This window comes from Panthera onca, chromosome A1 (genome assembly GCF_046562875.1).
Source record: "Panthera onca isolate mPanOnc1 chromosome A1, mPanOnc1 haplotype 2, whole genome shotgun sequence".
In the NCBI taxonomy this organism is placed as follows: Eukaryota; Metazoa; Chordata; class Mammalia; order Carnivora; family Felidae; genus Panthera; species Panthera onca.
Window position 1 is genome coordinate 26856572 of NC_138339.1, and position 26156 is coordinate 26882727.

The 26156-nt window shown below is 36.4% G+C and overlaps 1 protein-coding gene across 1 annotated transcript; it reads left to right on the plus strand.

The window, feature by feature from the left end:
- Window positions 1–44: 44 nt before the first annotated feature.
- Window positions 45–25328, plus strand: TARS1 (threonyl-tRNA synthetase 1). Its single transcript, XM_060634437.3, has 19 exons — window positions 45–229; window positions 5471–5551; window positions 7365–7555; window positions 10417–10540; window positions 12311–12432; window positions 12915–13032; window positions 13300–13364; window positions 13449–13527; window positions 14261–14407; window positions 15525–15623; window positions 16606–16772; window positions 17681–17843; window positions 17939–18076; window positions 18753–18830; window positions 19037–19137; window positions 19246–19350; window positions 20580–20652; window positions 23569–23683; window positions 24790–25328. Exons 1-19 carry the CDS (start codon window positions 173–175, stop codon window positions 24936–24938), a joined length of 2172 nt encoding a protein of 723 aa, XP_060490420.3. The 5' UTR covers window positions 45–172; the 3' UTR covers window positions 24939–25328.
- The last annotated feature ends 828 nt before the right edge of the window (window positions 25329–26156 follow it).

Genomic DNA, 26156 nt, shown 5'->3' on the forward strand with positions numbered 1-26156 from the left:
GAGGATTCGGAGGCGGGGCATGGGCGCTTTCAGATTGCATCAGCTGGTCCTTTCCGGGCCACGTGGCGCAAGCGCAGTGTTCTCGGAGCCTCAGCCCGTCTCTGACCCGCCTCGGTTCTCCTCTCCTCCAGACCGTCGCTGTTGGGTTCCGTCTTCCTTTCGTGGTCTGTAGATGTCGGAGGAGAAGGACAGAAGCCCTTCAGGGAATATGGGAGGCGAGGAGAAGCCGGTGAGCGAACTGAGTGGGACCCGGAGGCTGCTTGGTGTCCACGGTGTCCGACCAGGCGGGAAGGAGGAAGCTGCCCCTGCCGTGTGGGGGCGGCGAGACGCGAGGGGGACGATGGAGCTCCTGGTTGAGTCAGAGCCTCTTTGGGGGACAGATCGTACATTCATAGAGTAGGGTAGGGCCGTGCAGGTCATTTCTGGGTCCATCCTCTTTTTGCAGATGAAGAAACTGAGACCCTGAGTGAGTGCCTAGCTTAGAGCCAAACATCTAATTAGAAGCCTAGAGAGAATTAGAATCTAGGACTCGGGGCTCCCAGAGTAATGTTTTTGACTCACGTTAGGCGGGAAGAGCATTTGAGAACCTCATTTAATCCTAAAACCCTGTAGGGCTAAGAGCTTCGGTTTAAGGAAGGGAAAAACTGAGTCTCCGAAATGTGTCCCACCTGACCCAATTTTGGGTGGTTTATAATAAGTGATGGAAGCTGTATGACCCCAGCTGACAAACCATAGAGAGAGAGGTTATACACTTGCCCTACCTCCTGCTGTAGGCCTTCGATGTCATCCATTGCTTAGGAACAACTCCCAGGTCACTTTCACACCACCAGGTCAAGCTTTTTTATGGCCAACAAATGTCAGGTATTTATTCTGCCAGGCACTGCTGGGAGATGCAGCTAGGAAGGTGAAAAGGACCCAGTGCCTGTCACTAAAAGCTTCAAATCCTGGTGTGTGAGGCAGGAAAACAGTCATTGTGCAGTGTGATCAACCTCTGGGATTATAGAGAGAAAGAGCCTAACTCTGTTTATAGGAAGGAAGGGCTTGTTTGAGTTCAGTTTGGAAGAATGAGTCTAAGTTCACCAGGTAAGCCTGGCAGGGCAGTGCTTTCCAGGTAAAGGTAGCAAGGGCAGTGAAAAGGCACACCGAGAAGTATCTGTAAGGTTTTTTGCAAGGGATAAGCCTGAAGGGGGACCTACAGCTCTTAGAGTAGTTTTAAAGATCACTGTGGCATTGGGATGGAAGGTGTGTTGGAAAGAGGTCGGGCCACAAGCAGGAGGCCATTGCAGTAGTCCAAGTGAGAAGTGGTGATGTCTTAAGCTAAAGCAGCCTCAGCCCTAACTCTCTGATAGGATAAATCTTCCTATCTCTGATAGGAAAACTGTAAAAGTCACAGTTTTCTCATCAGTAAAATGAAGATGTCCTCTAAGTCCAGGATAGAATGGGAAAAATGCATTCTAAACTATATGAATTAAATTTAAGGTGATAAATGCTGCCAATCCATAGAGTTTTCTCCATCTATATTTTTTCACTAAAAAATTATATCTTTATTGTTTTGTAACTTGTTTACTTTTTTTGCTTAATAGTCTATAGTCAGCAACTTTCTATGTCCACAAATATTATGCTATGCCATTCTTAATATTATTATTCTTCATATTATTCCTCCCTTCCATAATAATAATAGTAACTATACAATACCTAATTTTTATTGAGTGCTAACTGTGGGTCTGATACTGTATTATGCATTAACTCAACTGTTTCAATCCTTATAATAACTATGAACTGGGTTCTCTTATTGTCTTCATTATCAGATAAGGAAACAGGCAAAGAACACTAAGTACCTTGCTAAACCCAATATTCTGTAGCCAATGCTCATAACTCTAGTGCTGTCCTGCCTCCCATCACCTGCCTGGGTATGAGTCAGGGACAGATACTCCATCAAACTATTGGACTCCCAGGACATACCTAGCCCAGCTGTCCCAGTCTCTGGGATGGAATTTAATTAAACTACACTCTGTAGATACTTTTCCTTCAACTCCTATATATCTCTTAGGAAAATAATTCTGTAGCTTCCCTTCAAAGTCCTTGTTCTAACTTTTAGGGTGAAATTTTAGATTGATTATATGTAAATACACGATACATAAACTCACATATTTTTGTTCTGTTTTCATTAGAAATAGAGAACAGTTGGGGCACCTGGGTGGCTCTGTCAGTTGAGCGTCCGACTTCAGCTTAGGTCATGATCTCACTGTCCTTGAGTTTGAGCCCCACATCGGGCTCTGTGCTGACAGCTCAGAGCCGGGAGCCTGTTTTGGATTCTGTGTCTCCCTCTCTCTCTTTGCCCCTCCTCTGCTCAAGCCTTGCTTCTCTCTGTCTCTCTCTCTCTCTCTCTCTCTCTCTCCCTCTCCCAAAAATAAACAAACAAAAATTTAAAAAAAGAAATAGAGAACAGTTGCCCAACATCTTCCTAATTGTAGTAAAGATGGAATGGACCTCAGAGTTCTAGAGAAACCTGTTTTAATGTCCTGGCTCTGCTACTTATTAGCTGTATACAAATGGGCAAAATACTTTATATTCCTTGGGCCAATATTCTCATTTGTAAAAAGAGAGGTATTTAGAACATGGAAAACTTTTGTGTTAATTCTCTCCTTCTTTTCCACGACTCCTATTTGTTTGGCAAATACCCATATGACCAAAACCAAAAACATATAATCAGCTAAGTAGAAGTGTCTCATTCTTCATTTTAAACCTGCACAGAAGATCTGTAATTAACTTTTATTCCTCTTCTTACCAGAAATACTGATTAGTTACATCATTTCTATAGTATAGCAAAGGCATACAGAGTCTTGTAACCCTGTTGGTTAGTACTTTATTGATTAGAATAGACTTAAGGTATGTTCATTATTTATCTCTTGACTGTAAATTAACCTTAAAACTTTATGAAATCCAGAATCCCAGAGTGGGGGAAGTTTTAGCTCAGCCTGAATTTAGAAGTCGTCGTTTTTAAATTTAGTTTATTTTTTAAATTACACAAGTAATACATTTTATAAGATTCAAAAGAATCACCAAAAATGTCCAACTGTTAAATGAATGAACAATGGAATATTATTTGGCAGTGAAAAAAAGAATGAAGTACTGATGTGTAATGTGAATGATCTTGAAATCATGCTAAGTGAAAGAAACCAGTCACAAAAAACAACATATTGTATGCTTCCGTTTATATGAAGTGCCCAGAATAGGTAGATATATAGAGACAAAGTAGATCCCTTTGTCTACAAAAGTGGTTGCCAAGTAATGGGGAGAAGGGAAAATGGAGTGACCACTAATGAGTACAGGGTTTCCTTTTGGGGTGATGAAAATGTTTTAAAATTCATTGTAGTGATAGTTAAGTGAATACATTAAAACCATTGAATTGTATACTTTAGATAAATTGTATGCTGTAGGAAAATATCTCAATAAAATTGTTAGAAAAAAATCAAAGACCACAAATGTATACAAGACTGTAATAAAGTCTCCCCTTCATATTCCCAGTTGTACCCTCAAACTTCTCAAAAGACTGCTGATGATCACTTCCCTCCTTAGAGTTGACCACTGTCAACACCTGCATGGGTGTCTTTGCTGTTACTTAATGTGTGAACCTAGAAAAAGCATCTAGCCTTTTCCAATTTAATCTTACCTGTTGAATGGGAATGATAATAATAGCAATCTCACAGGGTTGCTGAGAACTAGATGTGATTGTTTGTGGAGAAACTTAGTAAATCGCAAAACTTTGTGTAGTGCAATTTGCTTTAAGGTGTTTCTGTGTGAGCAATCACAGTGAAGTAATTTCATTTCTGTGAAGATACCCTTCACAGTATCCCATAATGCATTTCAGAGTTTCCTGACATTGTGGACTGGATAATTCTTTGTTTGGGGAGGCTGACCTGTGCATTATGGGATGTTTAATAACATCCCTGGTCTCCACCCACTATATGCCAATTGCACGTCCCAGTTGTGAAAACCAAAAATGTCAGTCGACATTGCCAGGGTCTGCTAGAGAGCAAAATTGCTTCTGGCTGACAACCACCAGTATAAACCAACTCTACATTGGTTATTTTTACACAGGACTTACTACTTTAAAACTTTCTATGCCTTCTTGTACTTCTAATCAAAGTCCACATTCCTTATGGTAACCCCATAACTTTTAGTGCATGCTTCTGTCTGAGCCCTAGTTTGTCTTAACCAGCGTGATTTCCTAAAACAATGTTGTTGTTAAGTTTATTTTATTTATTTATTTATTTTGAAAGAGACCACACAGGAGCAGGTGCGTGACAGAAAGGAAGGGAGAGAGAATCCCATGTGGGGTTTAAACTCGTGAACCCTGAAATCATGACCTGAGCTGAAATCAAGAGTCAGATGCTTAACCTATTGAGCCACCCAGGTGCCCCCTAAAACAATCTGTTTTAGTCAGCCTGGTTTTCTCATTCTCTCTCTCTTTCTCTCATTTTTTCTTATTCTCTCTCTCTTTCTCTCTCTCTCTCTCTCTCTCTCTCTCAATTTCCAACAATTTATTTCCTCCATTCTCAAAATACAGCCTATTGAAATCTTCATCCTTTAAAGTCAGTTGTCCTAACATATTTGACATCTAATCATAGTGCTACAGCTGTATTCTTTCTTCCCCTGGAAATTTCTCACATGTGTGTACCTCACTTTCCCTAAAGAGATTAAGTTTGCACAATGTGGACTGGATAATTCTTTATTTGGGGAGGCTGACCTGGGCATTACGGGATATTTAATAACATCCCTCCTCTTCAGGATTTGGGTCTTATGTTTGCTTTTTTCCTAGGGTTAAAATCCTATGAGTACAGTGTCTTGGTAGTACTTGTGGGATGGATGGATATATTGCGTTGGACTTTTTTTTCTGCAAATCCTGTTACTGCATGCTTATACTAAAATTGCATGCTTTTTTTGTGGCTATATATTGAGTATATGTTCAGGCAAACCTGAAGCGAGAGTCACAGGAACAAGCAAAATAAACGAAATTTGAGGAATTGAACATTATCAAGTAACTCCTCTCTCTTTTTAAGGCTTTGTCCTGGGGCGCCTGGGTGACTCAGTCGCATCCGATTTTGGCTCGGATCATGATCTCCCAGTTTATGAGTTCAAGCCTTGCATCGGGCTCTATGCTGACAGCCTGTTTAGGATTCTGTGTCTCCCTCTCTCTCTGCACTTCCCCTGCTCACACTGTCTCTTTCTCTCTCTCTCTCTCTCTCTCTCTCAACAATAAATAAACATTAAAAAAAAAAAAGATTTGTCCTTATTGCCAGTTGTTATTTTGTCTTTGATAGTGGTGAAATTTTTTAGTCTTTCAAAGTCAGATTTCCTGCTCTTTTTTTTAAATACATGCTAAAATAATATCCTCAAAACTTTTCTGGGTGCAGCATGGAGTGGTGTCAAACTAGATTAAAATATAAAATCTTATTTGCTTGTATAGATAGGTGCCGGGGAGGAGCAGCGAAAGGAAGGAGGCAAGAAGAAGAACAAAGAAGGATCTGGAGATGGAGGTCGAGCAGAGGTAAATGTTTTAGAGCTCTGTTATCAAAGATTGAAAGGTGGTAGGAGCTCAGACTTATATTTTGTAAGATCCTAATGCTTTACATGAGGTTGTGAGATGGCACAAGTGTGAGATGGCACACTCAGGAAGAAAATTAGGAAAGTCTGAGAGGGGAAAAAGATTTGAAGCTATTTGTAATTGAAAAAGGAAAACAGCATTGAGTACGATTGCAAGATAATCTGTGGGGTTAGATTACGAAAATCAGACAAAAAAAGTTGGAAAGAAGGGGCCTCATAATTACTCAGTTGTCAGAGTGGATGCCAGCAGTCTGATCATTTCATTCAGTGAGATGTTACAGGGTAGAGATTTGATGTTTGAGTTTACACTGAATGCAGCAGAAACCAAAGAAGCCCCAGTTCCTTGACCCTTCTCATTATTTCCATGAGGACTTGTCACTAGGGTTTGGTTATAAGCCAGACAGATCTTGAGACTTCTCCATTGTAAAGAACGCTTACAGTTCCCCCAGCTCACACTAAAAAGAGGTGGCATTTCAAAAGTCATCCCAGAATCAACTCGGTTTCTGGGTATTCCACTTTAGGAGGCAGTTAAACTTGTCTTCCTACTTTATGAGTTAAACTGCTGTGAACTCTGCTTCATTTTTTTGCTTTCGTCATTGCAATCATTTTATTAGAGACTCCTTAGAAAGCTACCAGAATACAGAAGCACAAAGGAACAGGCCTTTGAGAAGTATACTGTAGCACAGTAAACTGTAAACTGGCTTTAAAGAGCTGCTTTTATTGATGCTGTGTTGCTAAATTTATAGTGCTTTCATTTACGTAAGGGTCAGTTTGTAGGTGATTGAGAACTTCTCAGTGTCGCTTAGAGCCCTATCTAACCATTTCTCTTACATTTTGTCCATTATATCCCACTGTTACTGTGGAAGAAATTGTTGTGAATTTTAAAAATTTGCAAAGAAGTAGAAAAACGTGTATGTTTCCTCATTTGTTTCTCATACTTTGAATACAGTAGCACATGGTATTCCGTCACACCTTGGGAATTAGTCTGCAGATAGGAAACAGAAGGTACAATTAAAGGACTCTTCTGAATAGAGTATCTTAAGTACAAAATGTGATTATATATATTTTCAATGATCTGTCTGGAAATAAGTTCACAGTGACATGTCCAGGACCTTTCCTCCTCCTCTGTGCTCCCATCATTTATGTACTTGTCTTATCTCCCTTCTAAGGGCAACATGCAGGTTTTATTCTTCTCTTTGAATCCAGCAAGTATTTTCGTTGAATGGGAGCCTTTACATTAAATCAATTTATAGTTGGTTAGTTAAGAATCGTTAAGTGGACATATAGTCTGACCAGCTGCACAGACCATTCCTAAACAAGATTGAAACAAAATGGAAAAGCCAGCTACTTTTTATTTCTAGTATTGTTTAGAGCTGTACTTGCAAGGTCATTTAGTTAGAAGAGACCTTAAGAGAATATCTTAAAAAGGAAAAAAAAAAATCACCTTATGCAAATAGCAAATGGTAATAATTATCCATTTAAGATATTGACAGCCCACATGTCTGTTGTTATTTATACTTTTCTATTTTTAAAAAAATTCTTACAATAAAAATTACAAGAAGACAGCATTTAGTTCATTTTTTTACCTTAATTTCCGGCAGGATAAGTGAGTGCTTGGTGATTTGGACAATCCATTTACCATATTGAATTAGTAATCATAATTTTTGTATTGTCTATTTTTATTATTTCTTCCCTTTTTCTAAAAAGGAAAGCAAGTATTTGCTGATCATTTATTTCCTCATTTGTTGTCTTAACAGTTGAACCCTTGGCCTGAATATATTAACACACGTCTTGAGATGTATAATAAACTAAAGGCAGAACATGATTCCATTCTGGCAGAAAAGGCAGAAAAAGATAGCAAGCCAATTAAAGTCACTCTTCCTGATGGTAAACAGGTCAAAGCAGAATCCTGGAAAACTACACCGTATCAAATTGCTTGTGGAATTAGGTATAAACTACACCTGTCTTGACCTTCTGTTGTTTGTAACTAAACTTTTTTTATCTTGTCAAGTTTTATCCTTATAATGTTTTTATGTTATTGTGTTTTTAATGTTTATATTATTTGGGATTTTTAAAAATCAAAATGATGTGGAGTTTTATGCTCAAGACTTAATTTCTGAGAGTAGACAGTGTTTCACCTGTTTTGACTTAATTGTCTGTTTTGAAGTTAAAAATGAAGATAGAACATCTGACATTGAGAAGTTAAACTAATAAAAGACATGTGAAAATAATGTATATACTGTTTGATGTTAAAAACTTTTATTGGGAAGAAATAACGGAGAGTTAGATATATATACTTTGTAACAGAGTCAAGCTTTCTTTTTCTGATATGATGGGATCAATAGTTGGTCAATTTATATGAAATGATAAAGACAGAAAAGCATAAATTGATGCATATGTATAATACCAGGTATTGTACAAACCTGTTTTGTACAGCCCAAGAGCTAAGAACGGTTCATAAGCGGCTTGAAAAAAAATAAGAAAACTAAGAAGAATATGTGACAGAGGCCATGTGTGGCCCAGTCTGAAATATTTATATAGCCCTTTACAGAAAAAGTTTGCCAATTTCTGTCTTAAACATTTTAATTTAAAACATGTAAATACCTATTTATTCACTCTGTCCTTCACCCTATATTTAAGTATGTAATTATTTCTATTTATTTTTACTGTTTCATTATATGTTGAGTTGAACCACATGCAGTCACCATGTAATTGTGAAACATGGTTGATTATCATCAATTTTATATTGTTGAACCTAAGGCCCAAAAGAACAAATACATAAAGAGGTTTGGGAACCAACCTAGCTGATTACTGGTAAGCCCACTATGCAGCTGGTGGCCTATGAGCAGTTGCTCTATGAGCCATGAGTCTTTATTGTGCCATGGACACTGATTAGTACTTTTTACAAAGAAAATGGAGTGTTTCCATTAATTTGACCATTGCTTCTACCTAAACTACTTCTAGCTTATTCCAAAGGAAAGTAAGAAAGAAAATTATAATATCAAGCAGATTTCCATGTGAAATCATAAATAAGTGGGTGTACTCCTAAATACCCATTCAACCTTTCATTTTAGAGATAATTTTCAAGGGCATTTTGATTAAGATATTCCTCCATTGTTTCACACTGAGATTGTAGCCGTGTTGGTATTAAAATTCAAGCTCCTGCGGCACCTGGGTGGCTCAGTCGGTTGAGCTTCTGACTGTGCTGACAGCTCAGACCCTGGAGCCTGCTTCGGATTCTGTGTCCCTCTCGCTCTGGTCTTCCCCCACTCATGCTGTCTCTCTCAAGAATAAATAAAACATTAAAAAAAATTCTTTAAAATAAAATTCAAGCTCTTATTAGTTCAGGAACCTATTCTCTACATTCTACAGTGTCGTCCTCCCGATTACATTGTAATTTGTCAAATAACCAATTAAGAAAATATTTTTTTTGAGAACTGCGAAAGTTTACGTAAAGCGTTGTTGAGCTTTAGGGCTAGAGTTAAGTCACTGATCTGCAAGTGAGGGTGTTTATGACATTTTTACAAAAGTCCAGGATAAATTCTTGCTATTGTGTGAAAAATTATAGCATGGGTAACAGTTGAAAGGTTTGGATGATCAGTTGTGAATACAAAAAAAAAAAAAAAAAAAAATGCATGCTCCATTTGCTTCAAAACCTTCAAAGAAGGTTTTTCTTTGAAGTTTTGTTTTAAATCTGAAAGTTTAGATTACTTTATCCCTTTGGAAAACTGAAATGATCTAATATGGTCTCTGCATATCTACATTTTCAAAGTAACTCTGCTTTAGTATCTTAAGACACCATTTTGGACCCTAAATAAAAGCCATTTTCCCCCAAAGAATGCAAAGAATATTAGTTGCCTTTGATCAATTCTTTAATCTTCTGAAAACTATTTTACACCAATATGATAAAATATATTTCTCTCTGCCAAACCCATGTATGTCTCTGAAACTTTATATGATCTCAGAAGGAAAGAAAACATTGGATGTAATTTGTGGGAAATTCAGTGAATTTGAAAGTTGCATTAGGAATTTATGGTTATCCTTCTGTTAGTTCTTCTGAACCTTCAGCCCCTCATTTCTTTATCCTCAAAGCCTGTCCAGACTGTCTGACCTTTGCTGCTTTCCAGTCCTCAGAATTCCTGTGGCTCTTACACTTGGTGTGGTCTCATAGTGTGGTCTTAACCACTTGGTGATCCTTTATGTTGTGTACTCTGTGGTGTGTGTCTAGCTGACTTTTTAAATCCATATTATAAAAAAGTTTTATTGAATAGTCCTTTATTTTGCCTATATGCTTGTCATAAATCATACCATCTTTGGCATTACAGAATTTATTCTGAGGTTAACATTACCTGACAGAGAAAAGATCTATCACAGATATCAAGTACGAGGAAAAGCAGAGGATTACTCAGTAGCCCCTCTTTTTCTTTTTTGGAGTCTAAATAGCTTGGCTTTGTGGAAAATTTCATTTGGAGAAATTAAAAGATTAGTCAAACCACTGAAAATTGTTTGTTTATCACAGTCGTCGTATCTGCTTAAATAAGAGGCATTAATTGTGAAATAATAGTGTTCTGGATTTTCAGGATCCTCTAGTTACACTTGGGTACATTTTGGAGGGGTTTGTTGCTTTTTCCATTTTAATTCAGAAAGCTATGATACATAAACTATAATATAAGTAATACATGTGTTATTATAGAATATATGTAATGTTTATTTTCGTGTTATTCTCAGATTAAGTGTGCTACAGAAGATTTTTTTTTATATTCTTTTGTTTATATATATATATATATACATGTGTGTATATTTTTTAAGTCAAGGCCTGGCTGACAACACCGTTATTGCTAAAGTGAATCAAGTTGTTTGGGACCTAGACCGTCCTCTGGAGGAAGATTGTACCTTGGAGCTTCTCAAATTTGAGGATGAGGAAGCTCAGGCAGTAAGTTTTTATTCAGTAGTCACTGAATTTCAGGATCAGGGTTCCCGTTTCCGGTCTCTTCCTGCTCGCACTGTCAGTGGGTTTAGAGCTTATTGGTCTCATTGTCATATTTGAAATCTTCATTTTGTCTTTGATTTAGGGAGCATCATGAAAGAGTTTGCTTTATAAATTTAAGAAGTGAACTTGAACCAATTTATCTTCATTACTAGATACTTCAGTGGGAAATATGTTCTGGGATTTTTATTAAATTTTTATTAAAAATTGGTAAAGCAAGTAAAAATTGGTTCTACTCTATCAGTCAGTACTTAAGCAAGATGTATAGATTTTACAAATAAAATTGAACATTTCCTTAAACTACTCCCCTATTGGACAATTAATTTCCATATTTTCCTCATCTTAAAATGCAGATTTGCTGAAGCACTATAAAAATCAACCTGCATTTGATGTCATGGTTTTCTTATTTCTCCTTGATGGCATACCATACAAAGGGAAATAAAATATTTTGTTTTATTATGATAGTTTACTTATGTATATGTATTAATGCTTTTCAGATGTATTCTGAATTCCTTACGTTTTTTATGAAAATCATTTTTGGGGGTGCCTGGGTGGCTTAGTCAGTTAAGTGCCTGACTTCGGCCCAGGTCATGGTCTCGCAGTTCATGGGTTCAAACCCTGTATCAGGATCCATGCTGGCAGGGTAAAGCATGCTTGGGATTCTCTATCTCTCCCTCTCTCTCTGCCTTTCCCCACTTATGTTTTCTGTCTCTCTCAAAATAAATAAATAAAGTTAATTTAAAAAAATCATTTTGGTACCTTACAAATAAATCTTGAAAGTATAGCTTTGGGTATATTCTGACTCATCTGACCACCTTAAAAGCCAAGTATAGATGACCCTTGAACATGGGTTTGAACTGCATGGGTCTACTAATATATGGATTGTTTTTCTATAAATAAATATCTGTGAGTATTTTCTGATGAAATAAATGTATTTTCCATATGATTTTCTTAATATTTTTTCTAGCTTTATTGTAAGAAGACAGTGTATGATATATATACCATACAAAATATGTGTTAATTGACTGTTTATGTTATTAGTAAAGCTTCTGGTCAGGCAGCTTCAGGCTGTTAGTAGTTACATTTTTGGAAAGTCATGAATTGTACTAAGATTTTTGACTATACTGAAGGCCAGCATCTCTAACCCCTGCATTGTTCAAGGGTTAGCTGTACTGCCATCTGTTTTCAGCATCCATATATTTGTCCTTGTGTTTTATAGTTGTGTTGTGGGGACAAGTTCTAGCACCTTAGTTTTTTGAAGCCAATAAAGAAAAAGAAAGTGTAATTTTTAAGTGGTGTTCCACGACTCAGTAAAGGTCACAGGATAGGACATAGGTTGTGGGATATGGGCACATTGACTCAAAAGATTCTGAGCAATTATGGTCAATAAGACAGTGACATTGTGAGTGGCAGTTGTTTTCAGGTAACAGAATCCATCCGATTTAAATTAATGATGCTAATTTGAATTTAATTAGTTTGAAAATGACTAAGCCAGATGATTCCTAAGGTACAAATGCAACTTAGTAATTAGAATCCTTTTAAATTATTTTGGCTCTGCATAGAATCATACCACTGTTTATACATTTATAAATTTAGATTTTTTTATGTCTTGGGTTTATTTATAGTAAATTTTAAATATCTTTTTCAAGGCAGCTATGTTAATTTACAACATATATGTTCAGACTCCGACCATCCCATTTTTCTTTGTATTTTCAGGTATATTGGCATTCAAGCGCTCACATAATGGGTGAAGCCATGGAAAGAGTCTATGGTGGATGTTTATGTTATGGTCCACCAATAGAAAACGGATTCTATTATGACATGTACCTTGAAGAAGGGTGAGTTATTGAACTGAATAAAGAAAAATAAATTCTGAATTACTAAGGGTCCATACATTATTTTTAAAGAGTTCTCAAGAAAGAAGGAATGATATCAAGCTTATTGCTTAATAGTCAACAGGTATTTCCACTATGAAAACTTGAAGTCTTGTAGTGACTTTTGAGGTGGTAGTAATTTATGAAAGCTCTGTTGTAGACAGAAGTATAGCCCTAAACTATGTTGGGAAATAAAATAAGCTGGTCATAGAAGTGGAGGGAGGGTGCAGTAGTGGGCATAGTCTCCATGATGATCAAGATAGAAGCCACTGAAAATATAAAATATAAAAATGATAATGATACCTAGTTTAAGATTCTAATATGTGATGCAAGGGTCTGTTTTTTTATATTAAAACTCTTCACTTTTTTTAAAGAAACATTCCTCCAACCTATCATGTGAGTAGAATAGAGTGGAATGAGATTAATTACACTTCCTTTTCCTTCAGGGGTGTGTCCAGCAATGATTTCTCTTCTTTGGAGGCTTTGTGTAAGAAAATCATTAAAGAAAAGCAAGCTTTTGAAAGACTGGAAGTTAAGAAAGAAACTTTACTAGAAATGTTTAAGGTAAATTGAGATGTAATGTATGGCCTCCACTTTTATATCACTTATTATTGTTACTTTAAGTTGTCACACAGGGGTTTAGTGTACTAAGTTGAAGCCGGTTCTGTTCTTGAGAAAAATGTAACAATATTTGTAAAACATGAAGTATTGACATATTTATTTTCCTATAATGCTTCAGTAAGATGTATTCAAGTTATGTTTTAGCTGTAGTGTTCAGAGGTAAAAATTAAAGGAGGATTTTTAAAAAGAAATAATTTTTCCTATTTTTAGTACAACAAGTTCAAATGCCGGATATTGAATGAAAAAGTGAATACTCCAACTACCACAGTCTATAGGTGAGACTATCAAGTGTCATTAAGTGTAACTGGTGTATATGTCATTTTAAGTCTTTGTTAAAATTCCTTTCATTTTATCTCTAGGTGTGGTCCCTTGATAGATCTCTGCCGGGGTCCTCACGTCAGACACACTGGCAAAATTAAGACTTTGAAAATACACAAAGTAAGCAATGTAATCTTAAAGACTCTATATAAATGTACTTATCTACTGTAGGTATATATTTAAACTTCTATTGGTTTCTCTTTCTACCTATTTTTCTGTTGCATGTTTAAGGGTGGGTTTTTTTTTCTCTTGCTATCTACTTTTTAGCTGAAAGTCTCCAACAGTGACTGACTCACCATTCATCAGCAGAGCACGTGAGGATGGGGGGCTTTCGGGGCTTTACAAAAATCACACAGTCATGCTTCTACGAGTTTTAAAGCTCACTGTTAATGTGTGCTTTTGTCCTTCGTTTGTTTAATAATTACTTTATTTGCACTTTTTAACCAAACTAGTCCTGACAGTTTTGACCAGTTGGTAAATATTTTATGGGTGATTATTCAAATGCACTTTAAATATCATAAGAATAATTGAGTCATTTCAAGATATTTTTTGTTGGTTTCTTTTCCATTTTTGTTTAATCATATCATGGGAGATGTCCTTGCGTTTCATTCATGGAGTTGTGGTTTGAGTGGGTAATTGAGAGGGAGTTATTTTTGAGGGAATTAAACAGCCAGCTTTGTACTCAGAGCAACTGTGAGATGTTTGCTAAGTGTGTACTTTTTATACCACTTTTTTGTCATAAGGACTATTATGAATTTGACTCCTAGGCGACTATGAGAAATAACATCTAACTCAAAATAAGTGAGATATTAACAGGTTTGAGTATTGTTTCATGACTTCTCTTTGCTTTCAGAATTCCTCCACATACTGGGAAGGCAAAGCAGATATGGAGACTCTCCAGAGAATCTATGGCATTTCATTCCCGGATCCTAAAATGTTGAAAGAATGGGAGAAGTTCCAAGAGGAAGCTAAAAACCGAGATCATAGGAAAATTGGAAGGGTATGTTAAAAAAGAATAATGTTTCTAGACTGAATTTTCTTTATTTTCATTTGAAACTTTGCTGTATTAAGAATTTCCTTTGGAAAAGATGTTGTGGTTATATCCAGTAGTTTTTATACTGTGTCCTATATAATCCATAAATTACTTCCTGATTATCTTACTGTTATCTTACTTATTGTTTACTATCCACATTATCTTTCTAGGGTGTGCTCGGTACTACACAAATACTCATTTTAAGTACTCCTTTTATTGAGAACAAATGCTGACGACCTACAGTTTTCTGTAAAAGGCAGTACAGCGATGTTTTATACAGCTGGGAGATGCTTTGAAAGTTTCCTGGTCTCACTGACTTACTTTAAAGATGTGGAAACTGATTTCCAAAGTGAATTTTCTTGTTGCCCAAGGTGACATAGCAAGTCACTGGTGGGTACCACAGTGTCATTTCCTTTATTATTCCTCAATCTGACTGTTCTCTGGATTGGAAGTTATATTTGGTTAAAATATTCCTTTCTAAAATTGTGTTCACTCTGTGCCATCCACTACTCTGCTCCCTTGAGGGCCTGAAAAAAATTCCAGCGGTAAGGAAGCACCAACAGTTGGGGGGCTGGGGGTGGCCTCTCCAAGGATCCTGGGCATTTTCGGGGGGAGAGGCAAGAAGGTAGGAGGGTGTGCTTCTTTCACCAAACCCAGGGGCAGCCACCTTCGTCTACATCTCCTCTTTCATTATCACTGTCCTCTTTCTAGTCTTCTTCTTGCCACTCCTACTTTAAAAAAGAAAAAGAAACAATAGTCACATCTTGGAGCTTTGAGGAATTAAAACTATGAGAACTCCCACTGGATAATAAAGAGAACTAAGACCCCTGTTCCATGTCATTCTTGGGTAAACTTGACTGGATTTAGAATAGAACATGCGGAGAATGTACTTGTGCTAAGTTGTAAATCAGCGGCAGTTCTATCCTCCTGAGTATACCAGAAATGTTGACATGTTTTCTTTGATTCGGGAATGGCACACATTAAAATGCCAGATACCACGGTTGTAATCTGAACTCAGGAGCCCAGAAGTTTATGTTGATGTTACATGCCTGTATAAACATTCTTTTGCTTTTCTTTTACTCAGGACCAAGAACTGTATTTCTTTCATGAACTCAGCCCTGGAAGTTGCTTTTTCCTGCCGAAAGGAGCATACATTTATAATACACTTATTGAATTCATCAGGGTAAACCATATTCATTATTTTCTTCTGTAAATTTAGGATATAAGTTGATTTAATTAAATAAGGTCTGCTAAAAAGAAAGATAATCTTGTATTTGAGAAGAAATATTTAAAAGAATAAAATCGCAAGTCTGAGTTTTCACGAAATGTTTTAAAACGTTCCTTTTTCCTCGTATGTGATTTTGTCCATGTACATGGGTATGTACACAACAGAGAGGCTGGTGAGCTTGAGGTGGGACCTGGAACCCTTTACCTGGGAGCTCGATATGCTCTTTGACCATTTGTTTGTGTTTTCCTCCAAAAAACAAGTTAATCTTTACACTGCTTTTTTATTCTTTGTAAAATAAGAAGTCTTTTCAAGCATAGGTTTATAGAGAATAATACCACCAACAACTGCATACTCACCACCTAATTTACCACATATGTACATTGGTACATATTTGCTTCAGATTTTTTTATTACAGTAAACTAAGACAGAGTAAAGCAAAAAGCTCCCTTTTAGGACCCTTTCTGATCCGTTTCCCTCCTTGCATAGAAGAGACCACTATTTGAAGTTAGCATGTGTCCGTGTTATTTAATACGTGCCCCATATACATGTACCCTAAATTCTGTCTGTCTGTGTAGTTCAAATTGACATGAAAAGTCTCATTGTGTCTCGGTCGGCATTAGGATTTTTTAAATCCAGTTTAGTTTCACTTGTTACTTACTATTCTCTATACCTACCACACTGTGCCCATTCCTTTCTTGGTGGACACTGATATAAGTTCTAATTTTCTCATATTACAAATCATTGTTTTGATAGGCCTCCTTATGAACGTGTGCAGGAGTTTCTTCTTCGGTATATACCCCCAAGTGGAATTTCTAGATTACAGCATGTGTGCATCTTGAACTTCACTAGATAGTTTAAAATTGCTCTTTATATTTTACTCCCACCAGAAGTATAAACTTCTGTTTTCTTCATGTGTATTGCATTTGTTTTCTAACAGAGTGAGTATCGGAAACGAGGATTTCAGGAAGTGGTCACCCCAAACATCTACAACAGCCGACTCTGGGTGACCTCGGGCCACTGGCAGCACTATAGTGAGAACATGTTCTCCTTTGAGGTGGAGAAGGAGCTGTTTGCTCTGAAACCCATGAACTGCCCAGGACACTGGTATTGAGCAGCTTTGACTTTCTAGCAAAGATTTTCCCATGATACAATGTGTCTTGGATTGCTCTCCCTCCTTCAAAAGAATTTTTGTTTAAAGCAAATTATGGAATCAGAAGAATATTTAAATACAACCATTCTGTGATATTATAATATTCTCCATGCCCAGTTAGATGCTCAGATATGTAGACATTCAAGAACGGCACTGGGGTAATAGCAGTGAACAGGCAGAATATAAAAGAGAGATTGAATGTAGACATAGCAGATTCTCTAGATTTTTTTTTCTTTCTTAAACATGTTCTGTTAAAATCTGCTAACGAACTGAGAAATCTTCCTTGCTTTGCAACTGTTTTCACTTTCTAGCCTTGAAAGTTGGGTAGAGTGATCAGGGGAAGAGTAGGTAGCTCGGTGCCTACAGGTCCTGGCAGCAAGGCCTCAAGGGTGAGGGGAGAATGGAATCTCCATAAGGGAACTGGGTTGTAAGTCAGGGAGCCGACTGGGTTTCTTCTTAGTTCTCCCAGATACTCTAACGTTGCTGAAGTACCTTTAGACTGAAGCAGTTTTGGGAGTGACAGGAAAGCACAGTCTTTAGTTTCCAGTATGTTAAATGATTTGTATGGAGCTAAGATTTTTTTTTTTTTTTTTAATGATCATTAAAGGCAGTCCTCAAATGAATGGAAATATTGAGTACAAGGATTTGACTCCAGACTCTTGGGAATAAATTTTTATTCTCTCTCTTGGTTGTGGATGGTCATACTATAATTTATTTGCTGTTTTATTGATGCTTACATTGTGGTATGAAGTCCAGAATTTAAGAAATGTTGCCTGTTTGGACAGCCTTTCATATTTTAGAAAAACAGTTTTATTCTTGTGAAAGTAAATATCAGTGGGTTTTGATTTTCTGTTTTCTTCAGCCTCATGTTTGATCATCGGCCAAGATCCTGGCGAGAGTTGCCTCTCCGGGTAGCCGATTTTGGGGTACTTCATAGGAATGAGTTGTCAGGAGCGCTCACGGGACTCACGAGGGTACGAAGATTCCAACAGGATGATGCCCACATATTCTGTGCCATAGAGCAGGTATTCTGAGACTCTGGGATGAAATATTCTGAAAGAACTGTGAAGAAAGTCAAGGAAAAATTACCAATGTCTATTTTGTTTTTGTTTCTTTTAAGATTGAGGATGAAATAAAAGGTTGTTTGGATTTTCTACGTACAGTATATAGCATATTTGGATTCTCTTTTAAACTGAACCTGTCTACTCGCCCAGAAAAGTTCCTTGGAGATATTGAAGTATGGAATCAAGCTGAGAAAGTAAGTGTGTTTTTCAGCATGCTTGAATGCTATTTGACTGAAATGAACTTGTTCCAAGAAACCCAAGCCTCTTTAAATGGATAAAAAGCAAAAGAGAAAATTGAAATGGTTCATAGGTTGAGTAAACTAGGTTTTTTTAATGTATGATTTTATATTAGAAACGGTTGAATATTTTTTTCAGTCATTGAGCTATAACTTGTAAAAGGAAATGGGAGGAAGTTGGTCAAAAGATAAAAACTTCCAGTTATAAGGTAAACTGGTACTAGGAATATAATATACATTGTGATGACTGTAGCTACTAACACTGTTGTATGATATACAGGAAGGTTGTTAAGAGAGTAAATCCTAGAGTTCTCATCACAAAGAGAACATTTTTTTCTTTTCTCTTTTTATTGTATCTGTATGCGATGATGGATGTTCACTAAATCTAATATGGTAATCATTTTACAGCCTATGTAAATCAAACCATTGTGCTATGCTTCTGAAACTTATACAGTGATGTATGTCAGTATTGCTCAGAAAGGAGGAAATTTGTGTATTTTAGGTGGACCAAATTCTAACGCAGAGAATAGGAGGGATTCATGAAAGTAATTGCAGTATTTTTAGTCTCAAATTAGGCTGGAAGAAGGGAAGTTGCAGAGGAACAAAAATAAAAATGATTTTGCTTTGTCCTTAGCAACTTGAAAACAGTCTGAATGAATTTGGTGAAAAGTGGGAGTTAAATCCTGGAGATGGAGCTTTTTATGGTCCAAAGGTCAGTATGAAAGTCTATTTGAGTAATGTGATGTTTATTTTGGAGTGAAGAAGAGATTACTTTAAAATAAGTTAAGAAAGAAAGAAAGGAGGGAGGGAGAAAAGAAAAAGAAAAGAAAAAGAGAGAAAGCCAACCAGCCTTGTTACAACTACTGTTCAGCTTTAATGTAGACAGCATCTTAAAATAACCCAGTCTCTACTTCTTAGATTGATATACAGATTAAAGATGCAATTGGTCGGTACCACCAGTGTGCAACAATCCAGTTGGATTTTCAGTTGCCCATCAGATTTAATCTTACATTTGTAAGGTGAGTTTTTGGTGTCTGCTCTGAATATTCATTTTTAGGGGACTATAAAGGAATATATATATATATACTTTATATATATATAAAGTAAAACATTTTTTTTCTACCTAGCCATGATGGTGATGATAAGAAAAGGCCGGTGATTGTCCATAGAGCCATCTTGGGGTCAGTGGAAAGAATGATTGCTATTCTCACTGAAAACTATGGCGGCAAATGGTAATTTTTGTCCTTGTTTTTGTTTGGAGAATGTAAATTGACTAAGAAATGTCTACTGTCCAGTTTAGTTGCACAGTGGAAGAGAAGAATGATTCTGATTGGTGACTTCTAATTGATGACAGGTGTACAATAAGGAATCCCAATCTAAGCCCAAATTTTTAGCTTTAAGAATATATATTTTTTAATTTTGTTAATGTTTATTTATTTTTGAGAGAGAGAGAAAGAGAGCATGAGCAGGGGAGGGGCAGAGAGAGAGAGAGGGAGTCACAGAATCCAAAGCAGACTGCAGGCTCTGAGCTGTCAGCACAGAGCCTGACGCAGGGCTTGAACTCACAAACCATGAGAACATGACCTGAGCTGAAGTCAGACGCTTAACCGACTGAGCCACCCAGACGCCCCCTTTAAGAATAATTATTAGTCATCATTATTTTTATTTCACAACTTGATTTGTTTGAATGTTATATAATACTTTCTAATTAGGAGTTATACACTGAGAAGCACATTTGTTGTTTTGATTGTTTTTCTTTTTTTTTTTTTTTTCAATATATGAAATTTATTGTCAAATTGGTTTCCATTTGATTGCTTTTCAAGTAACTTTGGGGATTAATATGGTTTTGATGTTTTTGTCTGAGTGAACAAGAGTAGGCTTTGGGCTTACGCTGTGTGCTGATGATAATAAGCATGTATTTTGACATCCTTGAGAAGCCAGTTGTTTTTTAATTGGAAGTACCGACTCCAAACTGATCAACACTTTTTGTCTTGTTTCTGTGAGGTTATGCTTTTGCTGGCAAGATCTGAGCGCATGCCTTCCGTTTTGTTTTTAAGCAATTTTCTCTGTTGGCCTGCAGTTTGTGAAGGCAGTTGAAAGCGGCACAAGGTTGTCAAGCCCCCGTTCTGTAGAGTCTGTTATATTAATTGTACTGATGCAAAACTTTTGTGAAATGTAAACCCTACATACATACAGTGTGTTTGTCCCTGCTCTCAATGCGCTTTGCCATCTGTGTAGCAAATCAAACTTTAGTTATGGATTTTCCTGATTTAAGGTTACTTTTCTGCTCCTGAATCTCTTCCCTTTAGTCTTTATTGGATATTATGGGGGAAGGGGTAGTTTTTTTAAGTGGCCCTTACATATTTCAGGAAAAGATCTTGAAAAATAGACTAAGAGATATGCCATCCTTGTTTATGAAAGGGCCCCAATCCACATTAAATATTTTTAATTTCTTCTAAAGGCCCTTCTGGCTGTCTCCTCGCCAAGTAATGGTAGTTCCAGTGGGACCGACATGTGATGAATATGCCCAAAAGGTAATCCTTAAATATGACTTTCCTTTAATTTCCTGTCATTCAGCTATATATCCTTGGTAAACCAACCTGTTTGTGGTATAGAGATATGTTACTATTTTCAATCTGTCATAAACCTGAATAGATTATATTACCTCTTTAATACTTTCCTACATGGTTTCATGATCAGAAGATGTAATTTGAATAGTGTCTATATATTCTTGTTTATTTTAGTGTTTAGTATTAGGAAATAGTAAATGCCTCAGGATGATGTGTAAATTCAAATGCATAATGTATTTTAAGCTGCTCTTTGACTCAGAGTAATTTGCTTCACTTTTTTTTTTTTAAAGTTTATTTATTTATGTTGAGAGAGAGCATGCATGCATGCATGCATGCATGCGTGCAAGTGGGAGACGGGCAGAGAGAAGGGGAGAGGGAGAATCCCAAGGAGATTCTGCACTGGCAGTGCAGAGCCCGATGTGGAGCTCGAACTCAGTAACCCTGAGATCATGAGTCTGATGAGATCTTGAGCTGAAATCAAGAGTCAGATGCTTAACCAGCTGAGCCACCCAGGTGCCCCGGTTTTTAATGCACATTTCTTCAATTATTTATAATTTTTTTTTTTTAGGTTAATGGCATGCCCGACCAATGTTTTGCCCTACCCTCCAAAAAACTACCTTACTAACAGATATGTAAATATCCATTCATATTTCATACCTTAAAAAGAATTTGTTCTGTTATAGGGACAATTTTATACTAAGGAATTTCAAATCAGTAAAAGTTGTGTTATAAATAAGCATTGTTTCATAATTGCAAGCTAAAAGTAATAAATTGGCTAGTTAATACAGACAGATCTGAATATCAGCAAACAATATTGTAATATCAAAGCCATCATGTTTCCAGATCATCAGAATAAATTGCACTCAGGTCTTAACTGCCTTTAAAAAAATAAATGAACATTAGTCCAGCTAAAAAGCAAACCATTCAGACATACTATATTTCTATTACTGCACACAGTAGTTTTAATTACAAGTGATGAAAATCAGTTATGTTCCATGGTTAGTTGGTTGTACTTTATCTTATTTGTATTGTGAAAGCTCACATGGTAGGAGAAAGGTCTGTAATTAAATAACTCATTTCTCAACTGGAGACAAGACTAACTTACTCTGTTCCATCAGTGGTGGTGGGAAGCACTTAGAATTATACCGGGGTGGGGTTTTTGGTTATATAGAGTTGACAGGGGTTGGGAAGCACTACTACTGATACTTAATGACTGGAGACCAGAGGTGCTAAACAGTCTGAGATTACCAGGCCACCTCCCCAGTTATAGAATAGCCCAACTCACGTACACGCAAGGGCCCATGTTAAGAAACTAAAACACCGGTGCTTTGGGGTACCTGGGTGGGTCAGTTGGTTGAGCATCCGACTCTTCATCTCAGCTCAAGTCTTAATCCTAGGGTCATGAGTTCAAACCCCACAAAAAAACTAAAACACTGGTGCTTTATTCTTTAAAACATGTTACAGTCGAAAGTGTAGTCTTCTTCTGACACTCTGATAAACTGTGTAAGAACCCTTCAGAAATTTGCTTACTTACACAATCCCAGCAGATTCATTGATTAATGATCACTTACACATAACAGCCTATTAGTGAAATATAAATGGTTTATTCAGATCTTTTTGTCATATTAGTGGTAATGGGTAGTCAGGTAGATGGGAATTTTAATCTAATTTAATTTAACTTAAAATTAATAAAACTTAATGTAATGTTGCTTTTTTTGGAAAGGAAAAATACTGAAAACATTGTTTATTTCATATGCAAAAACTTAGGACAGTAAAGTGGAACTAGTATTTTTGAGGGAGATAAAAAGGCACAGAATGATAATCTGTAATGTAGCTTGCTAGATTCCTGGAAGTTTATTTCAAGAAATCTCAATTTGATCTTTGCGTCTGACTCCATTATTTAATAAGCTTTCTTTTAATCAAAAAGGAAATCACTGTTTAGAAAACAAATTACTTTTTAATATTTCTCAAACTTGATATTTAAATTATTCTTATAGAGTTCTGTTTACTTAGGTCATATACATAGAGATGTTAAAGAAATAATTAGTGTTAAAAGAATTTTATGTAATGGTTTGTATTCCATTCTCTAATAACATAAAAGAAGTTTATTAAGATGCTTTTAGCCTATTGTTTGTGCATATCAACATTTTATTTTAAAATGTTGCATACACAGATGGCAGCAGTGGCTGGATTCCTTTTGCCAACTTGCTGCCTTTTTGAGGGATCAGAAATATTACATTCTCTATTAGACTGGACGTCCATCATTGTATATTAATATGGAGACTGATTAATAATTTGTTTCCTGACAACTATTTAGGAAACTTAAGATATGTTTGCAAAAGGATTTGTTTTCTTTTGTAATGCGTTTTAACAGAGCTGATTAAATTTAGCTGATTGCCTGAATTCTGATTTTTAAGGATTTTCTAAAACATTTACCTCTCAAGACCAAAATACGACATTTTATTTTTTAAAAATGCAGTCTCGGGGAGCCTGGGTGGCTCAGTCTGTTGAGCGTCCAACTTCGGCTCAGGTCATGATCTCGCGGTCCGTGGGTTCGAGCCCCGCGTCGGGCTCTGTGCTGACAGCTCAGAGCCTGGAGCCTGTTTCAGATTTTCTGTGTCTCCCTCTTTCTCTGACCCTCCCCTGTTCATGCTCTCTCTCTCCCTCTCTCTCTCTGTCTCAAAAATAAATAAAATGTTAAAAAAAAAAAATTTAAAAAAAAATGCAGTCTCAAGTCACAAATTAACAATATGTGCTTCAGTATATCAATCAGCATTCTTTTTTAATATCTGTATGATTATCCAAATCATGTTAAACCATTTAAGATCAAAATAACAGTTCTTACTTTAGATCTAAAGAATTCTGTATCTTTTTAAATAGGTACGGCAACAGTTCCATGATGCTAAATTCATGGTGGACATTGATCTGGATCCGGGCTGTACGTTAAATAAGAAGATCAGAAATGCACAGTTGGCACAATATAACTTCATCCTAGGTAAGAAAGGGACTTACCAAAGAAAATCTGTCAAACTATAGGAGAACACTGAAATCTTGAGACTCAGCCTTAAGAGAATTGTGGTCATCAGTTTAGTTCCCTCCAATCTAGACTCTTAAACTATTAAGTTTGCTCAGTTATTATAACAAAAGGGAAATTTGGGTGTGAAAAGAAATAATCTTTAAAGGTTTGTTTAAAAATCTTCTTTTTTCTCCTATTCCTTCATATAGTAAGTTTTTTGTTAAGTTGGCTGGTTTAAGTGAATATAGTGGTTTGAAGCATTGCAAAGTGATACATTTTTTTAAATGAAAAGATTTTTAAATTGGTCATCTAACTGTACATGGTCACCTGAACGTTTTATTTTATTTATTAGTCTATTTAAATAGACTTTATTTTTTAGAGCACTTTAAGTTCATAGCAAGATTGAGCAGAAAGTACACAGCTGTCCCATATACCTCTTGCCCAAAGCGGACACAGCCTCCCCCACTACCAGCATCCTGCACCAGACTGGTATCTTTTTTACAAAGGCCACAGTTTACATCAGTGTTCACTGTTGGTTTTGTACATTCTGTGGGTTCGGACAAATACATAATGACATGTAGCTACCATTGTGGTATCATACTGAATTGTTTCACTGCCCTGCAAATCCTCTGTGCTCTACATACAAAACACTCTCTCTCTCTCCTAACCATAGGCAACCTCTGATTTTTTTTTTTTTTTTTTACACCTTTTCCATAGTTTTGCCTTTTCCAGAATCTCATATGGTTGGAATCATACAATACATAGTCATTTTAGATAGGCTTCTTTCAGCAAGTAATATGCATTTAAGTAAGTATGCATTCCTTGCTTTAAAGAAAGTAATATGCATTTAAGTAAGTATGCATTCCTTGCTTTAAAGCAAGTAATATGCATTTAGATTCGCTTCTTTCAGCAAGTAATATGCATTAAGTAATATGTATTGTGTATCTTTTCATGACTTGATAGCTCATTTGAACATTTTAATGAGTCAAAAGCTACATGGGGGCTTTTAGGTCATAGGATCATTTCTGTTCGAATGTTCAGTAAAAACTCTTCCATCTGACAAAGCTTTGTGTCTTTTGTTTTAGTTATTGGTGAAAAAGAGAAAGCCAGTGGCACTGTTAATATCCGCACAAGAGATAATAAGGTACATGGAGAGCGTACAATTTCCGAGACCATCGAGCGGCTGCAGCAGCTCAAGCAGTCGCGCAGCAAGCAGGCAGAAGAAGAATTCTAATGAAGAGCTTTTCCCGGATTGTCTCAGCGGGACAGATGAACAGAGATTCTGTAACGTTAATTTTACACTCTAGAAAACATCGATTCATACTGAATTTGGAATAGTTTAGCAGAGTCTGCATAGGTGACTGCAGGGTCAACCTATTTTGTGACCGTGACAGGTGTTAGACAATGGGTATTTGGAGGAGGTAATTAAAGGAGACAACGTTAAAATGATTTTGTTAAATGAACACTGGAGTACTGGAAATAAAACACAAGGAATGCTTTAATGTAATGTGGGAGGATGTTTTTGTAAATTTAATGCACTCGAAAAATAAAAATTTTCAAATTTGGTTAAAAGAAAGACTAGAAATGGATTATGTTGTAAAAATAAAAACTTTAATTCACCTAAGTTTCAACACTTGTCCTTCGCATACGTATATGCTTACCTGGAACAAATTGTGTGATTCAGTATATGATGTCAGTTGGGAGTGTCCACTGTTCATAAACCGGGCGATGGGCTAGGTTCCTGCTTCTCGGGCAGAGGATGGCATCTTTTGGAATGTCACTTCTTTTTGGATGGAAACAATTAAAACCAACCCTGGCTCTAATATAAGTAGATTTGCACAAAATTTTAAGATGAAGATGAGTCTTTAAAGGAAGACGTGGCCGGCAGGCTGCTCAGGGCCATGGCATCCCTGGTTATGCAAATCCCCTATCCTCTCATAAAGGATAATTTTTTAATTTGCTACCAGTGAATGGTGATTGGGAGAGACCCACAAAATAAGGAATTCCTTATGTGGGTATACAGTATATTGATTCCTCTTAACACAGTCATCTTAAAAAAGCAACAGCCTGTTCATTCTCTAATAACCCCAACAGCTTGTGTAATAGAGTCACTTTGAAACAAAACCACTTTGCATGGATCATATCCTCACTTTAATAAAGGAGATAAGACCTTTAATCATAGGGATTTTTTTTGGAAATTTTATAATTAAGTCTTCTGTATAAATGTCATAAGACTTAGCCTTTGACAGGCTTTTAATGAACTTTTGTATGTGTCTTGAGAAAAACTAATTATATATTTGAACCAGAACTCTGCATTCCTAAGTCATGACACCAAAATTTGATTCATTGGATTTTTACTTCTTTACAATTCATTGTATCTTAATTTGATTTTTCTTCAGTTTGAAAAAATCCGTATTATGGAATCATTTTAAATGGTTTCCTTAATACATTA